At 38.4% G+C, this 15,716-nt stretch overlaps 7 protein-coding genes across 7 annotated transcripts; 4 read left to right on the forward strand and 3 right to left on the reverse strand.

The window, feature by feature from the left end:
• Window positions 1–39: 39 nt before the first annotated feature.
• Tsp_04685 (conserved hypothetical protein) lies at window positions 40–992 on the forward strand (the record flags this gene model as incomplete). The annotated part of the gene is made up of 4 exons (XM_003369215.1): window positions 40–166; window positions 231–612; window positions 667–726; window positions 792–992. Coding segments are annotated over 4 exons (770 nt in total), but the record flags the coding sequence as incomplete, so codon positions are not given.
• Window positions 993–3,515: 2,523 nt separating this feature from the next.
• Tsp_04686 (hypothetical protein) lies at window positions 3,516–4,286 on the forward strand. The gene is made up of 2 exons (XM_003369216.1): window positions 3,516–3,587; window positions 4,197–4,286. The coding sequence occupies exons 1-2, from the start codon at window positions 3,516–3,518 to the stop codon at window positions 4,284–4,286; spliced, it is 162 nt and encodes a 53-aa protein (XP_003369264.1).
• A 748-nt stretch (window positions 4,287–5,034) lies between these two features.
• Window positions 5,035–7,765, reverse strand: Tsp_04687 (putative integrase core domain protein). The gene is made up of 5 exons (XM_003369217.1): window positions 7,680–7,765; window positions 7,248–7,647; window positions 6,792–7,214; window positions 5,182–6,393; window positions 5,035–5,082 (listed from the first exon to the last, which is right to left on the reverse strand). Exons 1-5 carry the CDS (start codon window positions 7,763–7,765, stop codon window positions 5,035–5,037), a joined length of 2,169 nt encoding a protein of 722 aa, XP_003369265.1.
• Window positions 7,766–7,863: 98 nt separating this feature from the next.
• Window positions 7,864–8,856, reverse strand: Tsp_04688 (conserved hypothetical protein). The gene is made up of 3 exons (XM_003369218.1): window positions 8,694–8,856; window positions 8,408–8,638; window positions 7,864–8,219 (listed from the first exon to the last, which is right to left on the reverse strand). The coding sequence occupies exons 1-3, from the start codon at window positions 8,854–8,856 to the stop codon at window positions 7,864–7,866; spliced, it is 750 nt and encodes a 249-aa protein (XP_003369266.1).
• Window positions 8,857–8,959: 103 nt separating this feature from the next.
• Window positions 8,960–9,789, reverse strand: Tsp_04689 (conserved hypothetical protein). The gene is made up of 4 exons (XM_003369219.1): window positions 9,623–9,789; window positions 9,291–9,495; window positions 9,117–9,163; window positions 8,960–9,002 (listed from the first exon to the last, which is right to left on the reverse strand). The coding sequence occupies exons 1-4, from the start codon at window positions 9,787–9,789 to the stop codon at window positions 8,960–8,962; spliced, it is 462 nt and encodes a 153-aa protein (XP_003369267.1).
• A 1,872-nt stretch (window positions 9,790–11,661) lies between these two features.
• Window positions 11,662–13,173, forward strand: Tsp_04690 (conserved hypothetical protein). Its single transcript, XM_003369220.1, has 4 exons — window positions 11,662–11,703; window positions 12,175–12,347; window positions 12,412–12,793; window positions 12,973–13,173. Exons 1-4 carry the CDS (start codon window positions 11,662–11,664, stop codon window positions 13,171–13,173), a joined length of 798 nt encoding a protein of 265 aa, XP_003369268.1.
• A 360-nt stretch (window positions 13,174–13,533) lies between these two features.
• On the forward strand, window positions 13,534–14,573 carry Tsp_04691 (conserved hypothetical protein). The gene is made up of 3 exons (XM_003369221.1): window positions 13,534–13,646; window positions 13,977–14,069; window positions 14,456–14,573. The coding sequence occupies exons 1-3, from the start codon at window positions 13,534–13,536 to the stop codon at window positions 14,571–14,573; spliced, it is 324 nt and encodes a 107-aa protein (XP_003369269.1).
• Window positions 14,574–15,716: the final 1,143 nt, after the last annotated feature.

The raw sequence follows: 15,716 nt of genomic DNA on the forward strand, positions 1-15,716 counted from the left end.
TCAGAATGTGGAGAAGAGGCAACTGAGACTTTGCATTAGTATACAAACCGGTGCAGCAAGGTTCAAAACGTGTACTTGGCATTGCATGTCAGGGTACAATTGTGCCAGGAAAACATCAAAACCACACTGATACTGTTTTGGTATCGTCATACTGCATTGTAGAAGAGTAATTGGCATCTTATAATTTTCATCCAGTTATTATTAAACGTAACTTTGTATTAATATTTCAGTCCTCCGGAAGGTTATGTTGTCAGTGTCGGTTCTCCTGATCCTCATGGAGATCTTCAATCAAGTGCACAACAATTCAGGGCCCAACGTATTCTAAATTTCCCATTCGAAAAACATCCAGTTGGAATTTTGAAAACTCCACAACCTATCATGTACAGTGATTCAGTTAAACCTATGTGTATAGCAGAGGCTCCATTACCAGATGAGCACGTATGCATACTGGGAGTTGTAACAAGGGGAGGTTTGATGACATTGCGTCATGTGCAAATGTTATATGAAAGTGATTGTCAAGAACTTGCGCAAGGTTTGAGTTCATACTTGTGTGCAAAAGTGAAAGAAATTGATGCAGAAGTAGCTGAAACCCTTGGCATGGATCCAGAGTTGGTAAGCTACTGAAAGAATAAGAATTTATTTTTTTTATTTCATATATTATTTTAGGATATATATCCATTTTCTGCGCCACTTGATTTTGACATCAATGGTGTAAAAGCTGGAAGTGTAAGTATTATCAAAAGATCTATTTAATACTTCATTGCTAATATCCAATTATACTTATTTTATAGTTGGAAACTCCACTGTTTTGTCTTACCAATGAGCATCCAACATGGTCAGTTTACGGATTTGCATTAAATGCATTTGATGTAACACATCCTGATAGCCCTATTTTGTTTTCTGATGTACCAAGTGATTTAACTGCCATAAAGGAACACAGTGACATCAGTTATCAAGAATGGGTACAACGTATGCTCTCCAAGCAAGGCTAAAAATTTCAAATCATATATATGTACATCTATTTAATAATTTCTAATTTTGCAATAAAAAAGTAAAATACATTTGTAATGTATCAGTGTTGAAAAATTTCACAGGACGCTTTTATGACAAAAATTATTAACCGCTTCTGAAAAGGATTAAAAGGTTGTCTTCTTTTGACAATCCATCTGCAATGTTATGTTGGTGCACCTTCAAGAGATAAATTGAGCAGAGGTTGTTTTCATTACCCTAAAAAACGTTCGCCACATGAAAGCCTGTAGAATGCAGAATTGCTATGGAACTTGAAAAGATGGTTTTCCAAAGAAAGTAATCATGAATGAAGAGTACTCGATGGTCATTGAGCAAAAGGCATAATGCATGGTACTGATTTTGTATTGAACTTATCCATTCCGCCGTATGAATACATTTTGATGCTGGACAGTGCATGCGTGCATTGATTTTATTCGAATCTGGAATTGAATGATCAATTTCTATAAGTGGATTTTTGTCTAAGAGCCGCATACTCGCTTTTGAGTGAAACTTCAAATAAAGCCTTGTTCTCAGAGATGTAGTTACTGAAATAAGAAGATTTTCGTGAAACGTGAAGACGTGGACGCCTGAAATTCCTGGAAAATACAGACGTTTTGATGAAGAATATGCAACGATGGGAGATATATTACATTTAATGATTAGTATATGACGTAGGTTTTATAGCTTGGCACACTATATATAAAAGTTGAGAAAAATAGAAAACTGATCTGAAACAATGAACTACTAACGCCTATTGAAGACTACATGTATTTTCAGGTTGCGGTCGATTCGTAAGTGACATAAATCGTGATAATATCTGAATCTCTAATCTGTAATGAAAAGTTGAAGTTGAATTTCTTACTTCACAGACCATTGCTATTTGCCTCGAAAGACAATTTAGAATTGGAGTTATAAAAGGTAGTAAAAGAAAAAGTATTCTTACCACTGAAATGTTATTTCTGATGGGACTTCACCAATTGTACCTTATATTAAACTAATTCAATTTATTCGGTTATTTTTATAAAGGAACGGTGAACCCATCAATAAAGGCAGCTGCGTTCATTTTGCGAACCACAAATGAAATATTTGCAGAATTGGCTGAAAGAAATTCTTTACAAAGTTAAATTTGCATAGAGCATTTAAACAACTTCGAGCTGATGAACAATTCTTTCACCTGCGTTGTCCGAGGCGATTGACAGAGTGGTAAAAAATTTTTAGGAGTAAGGACACGTGCAGATAATAATCTTTGGGCGCAATGCTAAAGCATCGAACGCATTCAAGAAGTAGTTTTTCCCATTTTATTTTCCAGCGTGTAATTTCACACTTGAGTACCACGCTTTGGTCGTCAATATATCATTAATAGAGGGTCATTAAATTTTTTAACAGATTTAAGCATTGGGATCTAGAAAGCGACGTATAAGGGCACTTAATCGCATGGCATTATTGCATTGCTGAAGAAATTTGTCGTGGAACTGCTGGATAACGTTCTTGAAACAGGGCGTCCACACCGTCAGTCAGCGTCAGTTGGTAGGTGGCCGTATTTTGGTTCTTAAGCGTACCTTCAGCAATCAGCTTCCCGCTGAAAGTTTTAAGCTCTGTAGATCTTATGAAGGACCATTGAAAAACGCCCAGACTAATCGAATCACTGCAAAACAGTTCCATATGGCTTGAACTTCAGAGGACTTAGTAACTGTCACATTCAAAGAAAGATATGCGCAGTGTATGCAAAGTGTGTTCGAATACTTGTTCATGAATCATATGTTGAGCTCCTCGAATTTCACCACCCATTACTGCCGCACTATCATAAATTCCTGCCATCAAGATATGAACAATCAATCAATGCCATATTCATGTAATTTTTTCTAAAATCATCCTTGCTATTCCACCACCGCTGAGATCGATCATCTCGAGATAGGCAATGAATTCTTCTCTAACGATACTGTTTTCCACAAAACGCAGACACAGTCATAGCTGCCCCGCAATTGAGGAATCCTTTGTTTCATCAGCAATAACGGTGAAAAAACGGGCTCTTCGTAAGCTCGAAACAATCTTTTCACGGATTTCCTGGCTGTAGAAATGTATCACTTCGTTTTGGATCGTGTTGCTGGCGTATAATTTTTGATCAGTTTCTGTCAACAAATGGTCTGTCAACGTTACGCCCATTTCAACACAGTAGTCGAGCATAGCACGAAAATTGCCCTGCTTTTTCTGATCCTCAGATAATACCGCTGAATCTCAGTAGCCACGAAGAGTAATGCTTTGCTTTCCACAAAAAGGTATGGTGTGAATAATGGATTTCAGGAAAGATCAATGCCTCTGAACATCCATCAGAGGTTTTTTATCCTGTGTAAAATGGGCAGAGTCCCGTTGATCTTGCATAACAGCTTGAAAGTTTTCTGCTTTTGTCATGCAAAACTGATAGTAAGAAGTTAGGATATGGTTTTTTGATAACTGTCTCTCACTAGTCCAGACGAAGACATTTTTGTATCTTCAACTACAAGTGCAAAATGAATTCAGCAACCGAACGCTCTATGATTGCAAATGCATTGATTGCAGTGTTGCTATTTGGCCATAGTGTTGTAAGTAACGGTGCATTTTTCTGTGAGAATGAATACTCGTATATGACTGTTTCGGATTATATCTATATATTGTGGTGATATCGACCGTGGATATTTGGTTACTTTTAAGTTGCAAATGAACGACAAATCATCAGTTACCTCTGATTAGCACTTCTTTGAAACGTTGTCAATGAAGAAGGCTTTCCGTATTGGTGCGAGTTGCATAAAACGTTTTACTAATGGAAAGGGGGGGGGGAGAGCGGCCACCTAATTCGTCCCTTCCCACTATCAATAGCAAGCAGATACCTGTGGACATGGCTCATTGACCCTGAGATCAAAGATATTGCAAGGAATTTAAAGTTTGTAAAGGAAACAGAAATCAATCAGTATCAGCTCTGACATCGTCATGGAAATGGTGAGAATGCCCTCGAGTGCACATGGATATCGCGGGCTCATCTCAAAACAGAAACTACCCGGTAATGGCTCATGCACACTCAAAATAGCATGAAGCAAAGAAACTAAAAACAGTCATCAGCCATAATTTTGATAATATACATGAGAGAAATATTTGCGACGCATGGCCTGCTGAAGACTATTGTCACTAACAATGAAGCACCTTTTATTTCTCAGAAATTTAAAAGATTTGTTCAAAGAAATGGAACTGGCACATTCGAACAGCTCTCTATCATCTGGCTACAAGCGGTAGGATGGAAAGAGTAATTCAAAAACTTTAAAGCCATTTGAGAAAAATGTCTAAAATTAAAATGGAAACCAAACTGGCAAACGCTTCGCTTGGAATGCGAATTTTACACCAGTAACTAAACAACTATCACCAACTGAAATGCTAATAAATGAAAAGCTGAGAACAGTTGGATTCTTTGTATCCGAATTTCGATGAAACGACAGTCAATGTGTGGGTGTGTGTGAACAGTTGAGAAAAATGACTAAATTAACAGAACAAAGCGAATGTTGAGAGCCAGCGATGCAGTTTTATGGAAAAGTTATGGACAAGGTCACAGGTGGCTCTTTGGCAAAATAGCTGAAGTACAAGGACCTCGAAATTATGAGGCGCCAACGGAACAAGATGACCAACGGCTACGAACACCAAAACAAAACATGCTCTTAAAGCATGTCGAAATACATATAAAGGATGATGATTCAATGGCCCTGTAACGTGCCGGCCTTTTCTTCCAGCTGTTGTCTGTTCTTTTCAGGGCGCTCTGACGTAACTGAGCGTGTGCTAGGCATTACATGTCAACAAGAAGACGTAATATATATATGATAGCTGTTTATTGAAGAGTAAATATGGCACAGAAAACAAACAAGAGGGTAAAAAGAGACAAATGACGGCAGTGACAACCAAGTCACGCAGCGATAAGATCGATTAACTTTACCAAAGGTAGAAGAGAAAAAAACCAACCCCAAAAATAACCACAGCGCACCACCCTACTGGGCAAAGTGCTGATTTTCAGGTATTAGCTGGTATACGGTAGTTCTTATCCGTTGTTACCGTCATCTGAAATTACGGATATGAACTAGTACAAATGGGACATTTGTTACACCATTCCCCCATTCTCCAAGAAGACGTGTCCTCACGTTACGTCCTCGTAAGTACCGCGTCCCTGAGCCTTGGTGGGGGTTGTCGTTTCTTTTCCGGTTGCACCCTGGTCGATCTCGGGACTCTTTCCGCGTAAGGTTTCATGCTATCGAAATGTACAACCACCTTTTTCTTCCCTCTGCACTGCTGTACGCGATATGTGCAGCCGTCCAGTCGTTTCAGCACCCGGTATGGACCTTCCCAGTTCGGGCCTAGTTTGGAATTGCGCGGGATTTGTAGCCATACTCGGTCTCCAGGTTCGAACAGCGTGCCTCTGGCGTGTTTGTCATACCAATCCTTTTGGCGCTTTTGTTCCATGCCAGCTCGCTGACGCACGTCACTGTACAGACGCTCCAAGTCCTGACGGAGTTGCCGAATGTATTGGCTGGTTGTTTGTTGTGGCTTCCCGTCGGGTTGGCCATAGATGAGATCGACGGCAAGTCTCACTTCTTGGCCGTACAGGATTCGGCTGGGTGTCGCGGCCGTAGTGTGATGGACACTGGTCCTGTAGGCCAGTAGCACTCGGTCGATGTAATCGTCCCATTCACCCGGTTCTTCAATGGACGTCGCCGCCAGCATATCTACCAGAGTGCGGTTCATGCGTTCCACTAACCCGTCCGACTGCGGATGGTAGGCGGTCGTACGGGTCTTCGATGTTCTGAAGAGTTCACATAATTCTTTTATTAGAGCCGATTCGAAATTCCTCCCCTGGTCTGAGTGTATTGTTTCGGGTGCCCCGAATCTGCAAAATATACCATTCACTAAATGGCGGGCGATGGTGGCTGCTTCTGCGTCAGGCATGGGGAATGCCTCTGGCCACATTGTGAAATAATCACAGATAACCAGTAGATAGCGGTTTCCGCGTTTGGTCTCCTCCAAAGGGCCCAGTACGTCGACGCCTATTCGTTGGAACGGGTAACCAACGGGCTGTATCTGCATTGGCGCGCGTGCTTTCGCCTGGGGTGCTTTTCGAGAGGCGCACGCGTCACACGTGCGGCACCAATCTTCTACATCTTCTCGCTGTTGCGGCCAGTAGAACCGTTGGCGGATCTTCTCCAAGCTTTTAGCCACCCCCAAGTGTCCACCAGTTGGATGGTTATGAATCAGGTCCAGAACCTCCGGGACGCGTGCGCGAGGTATCACGGGAAGCATCGTTTTCTTGTTCGTGCCCAGCGCTTCCCATTCTCGGGTGAGGACTCCATTAGTCATCTTCATCCGTCTCCGCTGGGCCTACAAGCTTTTAAGTATTCGGCTCCCCTCCGGTGCCTTGTCTGGCCAACTGTTCGTGCTCAGTTACTTTATCACTTGCTGAATCTCGGGGTCATCATCCTGCCATTGTTTGATCATGTTCTCCCCCCACAGCTGATGGCATTCAATGAGATGGCCTGACACGGGGACCCCATCCCGCATTGTTTGCACGACTGCCGGGATAGAGCATCGGCATTTCCATGCTGTTTCCCTGGTCGGTGGACCACGTCAAATTGGTACTCTGCTAATTGCTCTAACCAGCGCGCCACCTGACCTTCCGGTTCTCGGAAGTTTCGGAGCCACCGCAGGGAGTTGTGGTCCGTGCGTGCCGTGAACTTTTGCCCGTACAAATACGGACGAAACTGTTTCACGACTCATACCAGCGCTATCATCTCCTTCCTAGTGACGCAGTAACGCTGCTCGGGTCGGGTCAGGGCACGGCTGATGTACGCTATTACCATCTGGTTTCCATTTTCCATCGTTTGGGACAGCACCGCCCCAATGGCAGTATCGCTAGCGTCCACGTCCAGAACAAAAGGTCTGGAGAAATCCGGGTGTCCAAGTATCGGGGTGCTCACCAACAGGTTCTTCAACGTTGTGAAGGCTCCCTCCTGGCGGGGTCCCCATTGCCATTTCTCACCTTTCCGTGTGAGTTCATGGAGTGGGCCTGCGACACGGGCAAAGTCCTTGATGAACCGCCGGTAATAGGACGCCAGACCCAGGAATTGTCTGACCTCCCTCACGCAGCGGGGTGTGCGCCACTGTCGGACTGCCGCTGTTTTTTGTGAGTCTGCCCCTATCCCCTAGGGTGTGATGACGTGCCCGAGGTAGACCACCTGTTTCTTCATCAGTTGGCACTTTTCTGGTTTAATCTTCAATCCTACCCCCTTAAGCCGTTGGAACACCTCCTCTAGTCGGGTGAGATGTTCTTCTTCCGTCGCGCTGAAGACTATGATGTCATCGAGATAAACCAGGCAAGATTTACCCACCAGACCGGACAGAGTTCTCTCCATGAGCCGCTGAAACGTGCCCGGTGCATTGCATAGTCCGAAAGGCATTACCTTAAACTGGTACAGCCCCAGCGGAGTAGCAAAAGCGGTCTTTTCGCAATCTCGTTTGTCCACTTCGACTTGCCAGTATCCCGACGCTAGGTCCAATGTTGTGAACCACTTGGCACGGCCAAGGCATCCAGCGTTGCATCGATCCGGGGTAACGGTTGTGCATCCTTCCGCGTGACTTCATTAAGTCTCCGGTAGTCGACGCAGAACCGCGAGCTACCGTCCTTCTTCTTAACGAGCACCACCGGGGAGGACCAAGGTCCTTCAGCGGGTTCAATCAGGCCTCGTTCCAGCATTCTCCGTACGTGGTCCTCTACCTCTTCTTTCTGTCGGATCGGCAGTCTCCTCAGCGCCTGTTTGATGGGTTTCGCCCCTTCGACAATTATTCGGTGTTTCACGACGCTAGATCATCGTCCGACATTGAGATGGTCTCAGCGTATCGTCGCAACAGATCGGCCATCTTTTCTCGGCTTCTGTCCGTACAGTCTGTTGCTTTTGACACTAGCGTTGTTATTACTGCCGTTTCCACACTGTCGGTTATGCCTACGGTTTCGTCGCATCTCATCGCGCCTGGAGGTCCGCGTCGTCTGGCTATCTTCACCTGGCACCCGTCACGCATCTTCAGATATTTCTCTTGGGCATGAATGTATTCCACGCATTCATTGATGAAGTTCATACCCAGAATTCCCGGAAAAGAGAGATCTTCTGCAACCACGAATGGTAGTCGATGTGTCCAACTACCCAATACCACTGGAACAGAAACTGCCCCGCGCGCGTTTAAGGTTGCTCCCTTCCTGCCCAGTCTCAGAACCCATTGTTGACTAAGACCTGCGTCGCCCTGATCTTTGACATCTAACTTATCCCAGACCTCTTTGGAAATGATTGACATGGCACTCCTGAATCGAGCAAAAATTGAATGGGGAATCCCCGTATCTTACCATTTATAATCGGCGTGTCGCCGATGACTACGTCGGTCGCTGAGGCTAACGGATGATCCGCTTTACGCGAGCTTCCTTCCAGCCGTCTCGAGGGCTGGGGATGTTCGCGTGAGGTTCGGTTACCTCTGTTCCGCATATAGTATTCTTCCAGCTTCTCCAATCTGGCTTCAATCGTAGCTGGGTGCTTTCGCTGATACATGTCGGAGGTCAGGGCAGGCTTAGTTGTTCTTTCTACATAGCGGTCCCCCGTCGGAGCCGGAGTTAGTATCGGGGGGGCCATTATCACCTCGAGGAGGTAAGCGGTCGTCCAGTCGGGTGATCAGCCGATTCAGGGCTCCGGTCAGTTCCTCCATACGTCGGTCATAGGGGGAGTTATTGTCAAAGTCCATGCTGCGGGATGCTTCCTCGATTTCCACAGCTTTCAGCGCAGTTCTCCGTGCTTCGTCCATAGTCGTCCATAGTCCATAAATAAATATACATATATATTTATATATATTGAGGAATGAACTTTAAATATTCAATAAAGGTAAACAGATCCTACGAACTACTGTTTTAAGTTATGCGACTTAATACACAACAATTACGGTGGAGAATGCTGAAAATAGAACAATAAGTGAAATTTTAAAAAATTTTATTTCTTATATTCTGTATCTCTTCACTTTTTAAATGACTTTGTATTTGATGACAGTTTCAGCGCAAAATTCTTAACCGCTTTAATTGATTTGAGCAATTTATCCATGTCATGACGAATGTAGGCTAATTTTTACGAAACAATTCTATTAAAATTCAGAAAAAAAATCAAGTGACTTTGCTGCAATTTCCATTTACTAATTATACTCACCCTTAGTTAGTCGCGTAGTTATGAACTGTTATGTTAATTGACTTGATGGAAACAGAGGACTCTGGCAAGCTGCACGAAGTCGGTGCGAGGTTGCGTAACGCCCAGACGTGGATCAAAGACGCCAACGGAGGTTGCCCTGGACGGTCCATCTGGTGGCATGTGGAATACGACACTACCGGGTTGCGTGCTAAATGTACAACAACAAGACAGCAGAAGCCACGAGACTCTTGTTCCTGTCGATCCAGAGCTACAATTGTGGAGAAACAGGCGTTTGGTGGGCCATAAGTTGGTGGCATGTTATTGGAACAGTCGTATGCCAGACGACTGTCATGAAGACAATAGACTCAGGTTTATAACTGACAAGAACTGCACGCCTGACGCCATCAGTTTCTATATAAGCCAGCCAAATCATATCCAGAATTCGTGGTAGTGAAACAGTCGAAGAGAGTTCTGATGACTTGTGTGTGTGCATGGTGAAGATTGGAGGCTGAGCGGCAAAGAGCGCTGCAGAGCATTTCTGTTTATTTGCGTTTATTTGCATCAAAAATGAAAAAAGTCTGATGCCCAGTAAATGTTTATATATGCGTCACTATAAAATCTAAATTATTTATGCATGCATTGTAAGAGTGCCTATTATGGATAGGATATGACAAAAGAAAACAAAATTGACTAATATTGTTATTGACAGCATTATAATTTTTCAAGGTATATGTGATAAGATTTGAAAAATTTTAGAAGCAGAAAGTAAGTTAGTCAATTGATTATTGAATCAAAATTGAATTCAATGTTTATTGTTTAAACATTTAATTTTACAATTTGAGAGCAATTTTGCAGGGGATGAATAAAAATTAAACATCTAAATGAATTTTTACTTATTGCATACGCAATTTGTATATTATTATAACAGCATATTATTTTAATGCCAACAAAATTTTTTGAAAATAAATAGACTAATTGAAACGTATCCTAACATACCTAATCCAAATCCTAATATTTCTATTTGTTCAAAGCCAAATAACTATCAAACTTTTTTCATTATAAAGTATGTAATTCATACAAAAGCATTCATAATACAGTGTAAAGGTAAAAAAATAAGAAGACATTTTTATGAAAAAAAATTTACCAATTATACCAATTTACTAATTACCAAATAAAATTACAACGGTTATTATATTACTACAATAACATTTTTCACAACTCACATATGTTGATTACACTACACAAAATATTTCACAAAAAATTTGCTTTTTTATTACATACAGAATTTTAATTGCTGTGGTATTATATATAGTGTGCAGATAATTATGTATACATGATTACATATTTCATTGATAATTTTCATGTAACAAACCTTTAACACATGACACAGTGCAGCATCTCACGTGTTACTTTCATAAAAAATTGAACAGTTAATGAATGTCATCTACAACATTAAACTATGGATTATTAATTTAATTTAATTTTATTTTATTTTATTTATTTATTTAATTTTATTTAATGGATTATGTGAAGACTAGTCATCTGACAACAAAACTACACAAAAAATATAGACTGCAAATAATCAGTGTAATAATTTGAACCAAAATATAAAAGTTTGACCATTTAGCTGTAGAAAAATAATGATGAGTTTGAAATAATTTTAATCTGAAGTATGAAACAGCTAGTATCATTCATTTACTTAGAATACCCATTATTAAAGATAATTTAGATTCATTTCACAGTAATATATTCAACAATCAGCAATAAATACATCATTCCTAAACGTTTTTCATCAAATGCACAGCGTGTTTGTGTAATTTTCATCATGATTAAAATATGATTTTTTAAGCAAAAAGCTGAATCCATCCATATTCTATATTTTAATAAATAACAGTACGTTTCCAAATAGCAAAGAAATAAACATACAGCACAGTTTTAAAAGGTGTTGTTTAAATTACTAAATCTGCACTTTCAAATTAAAGTTTTTATTCCCTATCACAGCGCCAATTAAAATAATTTACTAATAAAGACTAATTGTGTTATTTTGTAAAATAAACAGATTTACGTTTAAATATTGCCATTATTTATAAGCGGATGTATTATAAAAAAGCATTTGATAGCATTATTTGTTTTTCTTAAAATTGCGTAGTATCAGAAATTACAGAATAAAGAACATTACTATCACATAATTGTAAAATAGGAATGAAATTTCATTAGCACATAAAAATATATAATGAACATAGAAAAATTAGCAAAAAAAAAATTAAACACCGCCTACGTCAGTGTAAAAAGTGCAATGATATTGTGCGATGTTATTTACTTCTTCTTTGACAAATGTTTATAGAAAGCACACATGCTTTTGTATATATACATATATATATATAAATAGTGCGCATGTGTTTCAGTACATTGTCATTTCGCTGGATAACAAGCAATGAAGTTCTTGCTTTTCACATTTTTTTACTTCGTCGGTGCAGTAAGTAGTTATTAACCATAATTGACACACTTTTTAAAGTTATAACCCATAAAGCTAAATTAAGTCAAAATAGCCATTTCAAATCATAAAAACATTTTTCAAAACCAAAATCTAAATTATAAATAAAGCAACTAAATTTTCTCATAAGCATTCTTCAATTTTCAGAATTTGAAAATATTGGAAAAAAATCATTCCCATAAAAAAGACAGAAAAACAAACTGAAATTTTTAATTATAATTTTATAGCACTGCTTAGAAATTCCAATCTTCTGCAAGAGCAGAAATTTTGAAAATCAGTATTAATTATTTTATTTATTTGATATTTTTTTAAAAGTTGCATATTACATAGCTTCTTTGCATATTGCATTTTACCTCAATTATAATTAGATAATATAATTCTATTAATATATGTATGTATTTATAGACTAATTTGAAACTGATATCATGCTTTAAAAACATGTAAATTTGTTAGGTGAGCTCAGAATGTGGAGAAGAGGCAACTGAGACTCTTGCATTAGTATACAAACCGGTGCAGCAAGGTTCAAAACGTGTACTTGGCATTGCATGTCAGGGTACAATTGTGCCAGGAAAACATCAAAACCACACTGATACTGTTTTGGTATCGTCATACTGCATTGTAGAAGAGTAATTGGCATCTTATAATTTTCATCCAGTTATTATTAAACGTAACTTTGTATTAATATTTCAGTCCTCCGGAAGGTTATGTTGTCAGTGTCGGTTCTCCTGATCCTCATGGAGATCTTCAATCAAGTGCACAACAATTCAGGGCCCAACGTATTCTAAATTTTCCATTCGAAAAACATCCAGTTGGAATTTTGAAAACTCCACAACCTATCATGTACAGTGATTCAGTTAAACCTATGTGCATAGCAGAGGCTCCATTACCAGATGAGCACGTATGCATACTGGGAGTTGTAACAAGGGGAGGTTTGATGACATTGCGTCATGTGCAAATGTTATATGAAAGTGATTGTCAAGAACTTGCGCAAGGTTTGAGTTCATACTTGTGTGCAAAAGTGAAAGAAATTGATGCAGAAGTAGCTGAAACCCTTGGCATGGATCCAGAGTTGGTAAGCTACTGAAAGAATAAGAATTTATTTTTTTTATTTCATATATTATTTTAGGATATATATCCATTTTCTGCGCCACTTGATTTTGACATCAATGGTGTAAAAGCTGGAAGTGTAAGTATTATCAAAAGATCTATTTAATACTTCATTGCTAATATCCAATTATACTTATTTTATAGTTGGAAACTCCACTGTTTTGTCTTACCAATGAGCATCCAACATGGTCAGTTTACGGATTTGCATTAAATGCATTTGATGTAACACATCCTGATAGCCCTATTTTGTTTTCCGATGTACCAAGTGATTTAACTGCCATAAAGGAACACAGTGACATCAGTTATCAAGAATGGGTACAACGTATGCTCTCCAAGCAAGGCTAAAAATTTCAAATCATATATATGTACATCTATTTAATAATTTCTAATTTTGCAATAAAAAAGTAAAATACATTTGTAATGTATCAGTGTTGAAAAATTTCACAGGACGCTTTTATGACAAAAATTATTAACCGCTTCTGAAAAGGATTAAAAGGTTGTCTTCTTTTGACAATCCATCTGCAATGTTATGTTGGTGCACCTTCAAGAGATAAATTGAGCAGAGGTTGTTTTCATTACCCTAAAAAACGTTCGCCACATGAAAGCCTGTAGAATGCAAAATTGCTATGGAACTTGAAAAGATTGTTTTCCAAAGAAAGTAATCATGAGTGAAGAGTACTCGATGGTCATTGAGCAAAAGGCATAATGCATGGTACTGATTTTGTATTGAACTTATCCATTCCACCGTATGAATACATTTTGATGCTGAAGCAATACTTGAATACAGTGTGGGTATGCGTAAATTTTGATCTGGATCAGTTTCCATAAATGTAATTAGTTTCGGCGGTTTCTCAACGAGTTTGCTTATTCTCCATAACATTTCGTCTGATATTTAGTACTGCATGCTTTTTGAAGTTCTTTTTAAAAAATATTATGCTGCAAAGAAAAAGATGAATAATCTTCATTCATTCTCTACAGTGAAGAAACTCTTTATCATCAGATTGGAAGGAAACTGATAAATTTCAAAAATTGGAAAATTTTCATAATTTTTATAACTATTGTTACTAAAATTGTTCATGGTGCTTTTTAATGTTATGAATATTTCTGATAAAAAGAAATGCACAACACACATTTTCATTCAGTTAAAGCAGTGATTCCCAAGGTGAACGCTACTGCCGCTTAGGGGCAGTGGAAAGCAGTAAGGGGACGCTTGAAGATGGAAAGAGCGATAATGTGAAGACGTAAGCCTATTACAATCATCATATTCATGAAATGTTTAAAATTCACAAAATAATTCTAAAATTGGGGTTAAAATCAAAAACCTAGTAAGTTTTTAATTGTATGTCAATTGGTTAACAAGCAGAGCAAAACATGAAAGATATTCGTTAGATGACATTCGTGGATTGTGACATGAGTTAAATCAACCATGCTCAACTGTAAATTTTACGGGAACAAGCAAAATGAAAAGTTTGAAAGATTATCCGTATTGGGAAAATTCAAATGTTTATTTTTAATTTTACAGAAGATTGATGCATCATACTTGTATGAAAGTACTTAATAATAAAGTAGAATTACAATTTATTATGCAATAAACTCCTTGCTCTTGATTTAATCCCGTATGTTTTAGCAATCTGTTCATTGCTCAACAACAGATCAGTTTTCAGTTAAGTGAAAATGAAGTGATAATAATCGCTTTCCAATTCATGAAAAGCCGCGGTTTCACTGCACGGCAACCGCTGTTTTAAGTTAAGAAATGGATGTAGCAACGGAATGCAGGCGTTTGAGCTATTCAGAAGTTCATGGAAAACACTGTGAATGCCCCGACTTTTCAGATAAGTTTAATATTTAATGTCTATATGATGAAATTATATTATTTTAATTATACTGATTGAATGTTTTCGTTTGCAAACTTTGTCATCTTCAAGTTTAGCTTAACAATGAATCTATAATCGAATTGCTCTGTGCATCAAGTTAACCTGGACAATCATCTTAAAAGGGGAAATGTAATGGAATCTCATCTGCAACGACATGCTTTTATCAAAGTAATATATCTAGTAAAAAACTGTCCAGTTGAAAGTCATAAAGCAGTAAGTATGCAGCAAAATTTCAAACAAATAATTTTAAATTAATTGCATCATTTTGGTTAATTTTGAGTGATTAATACAGTGATAAATGTCATGAGCAAGAAGATAAAGCAGGATATTGTAAAATTCACATCAATTATCATTACCCTAAACTATCTTACTCACGATGTTCACCATAGTTCCAACTTACTGATGAAATTATTCGAAACATGAAAAAAATGCTTTCAAACAATGAATTGCTCAAACTGCCAAAAGTTGTTAACCGTCACTTCGACTGTTTTATTTTTCGATACATTGTATTCCGTAGAACACAAAACAAAAACTGACAATAAAATGAGTTTGATTGAAAATCTGCTATTCAAAAATTTGCGCTTTTCTTTTTGTATAAACTAAAATCTTCATTATCAACAGTGCTCAGATCTCAAGTTGAATGCGACATGTTTTTAATTTTTCATTTCATTTTAATGTTTCAATAACAGCAAATCACACCCATTAAATGTTATAAAATTGTCATAAAATAACACACGGTACATTGCTCAATACAAGTTGCACTGTTCTTGCAAAATTTTACAAAAAAAACATTTCATTCAAAACAAAAAAAATATAGAAAAGAATCTCGAAATTTCAACAGTTCATTATACGTACAAATTTCAAATACACAATTTAGTTTAGCTGATCTATTTCACATTAAGATTGCTACAGTAATATTCATTGTTTCCGTTCAATTTTACAAATTTCCATCATTCAAGTTCCATCTGTTTTTCTAGTTTCCTGCTTCAATGCCAACAATTTTATGAGTTGAAA

This window comes from Trichinella spiralis (assembly GCF_000181795.1).
Source record: "Trichinella spiralis strain ISS 195 chromosome Unknown Scfld1557, whole genome shotgun sequence".
NCBI lineage: Eukaryota > Metazoa > Nematoda > Enoplea > Trichinellida > Trichinellidae > Trichinella > Trichinella spiralis.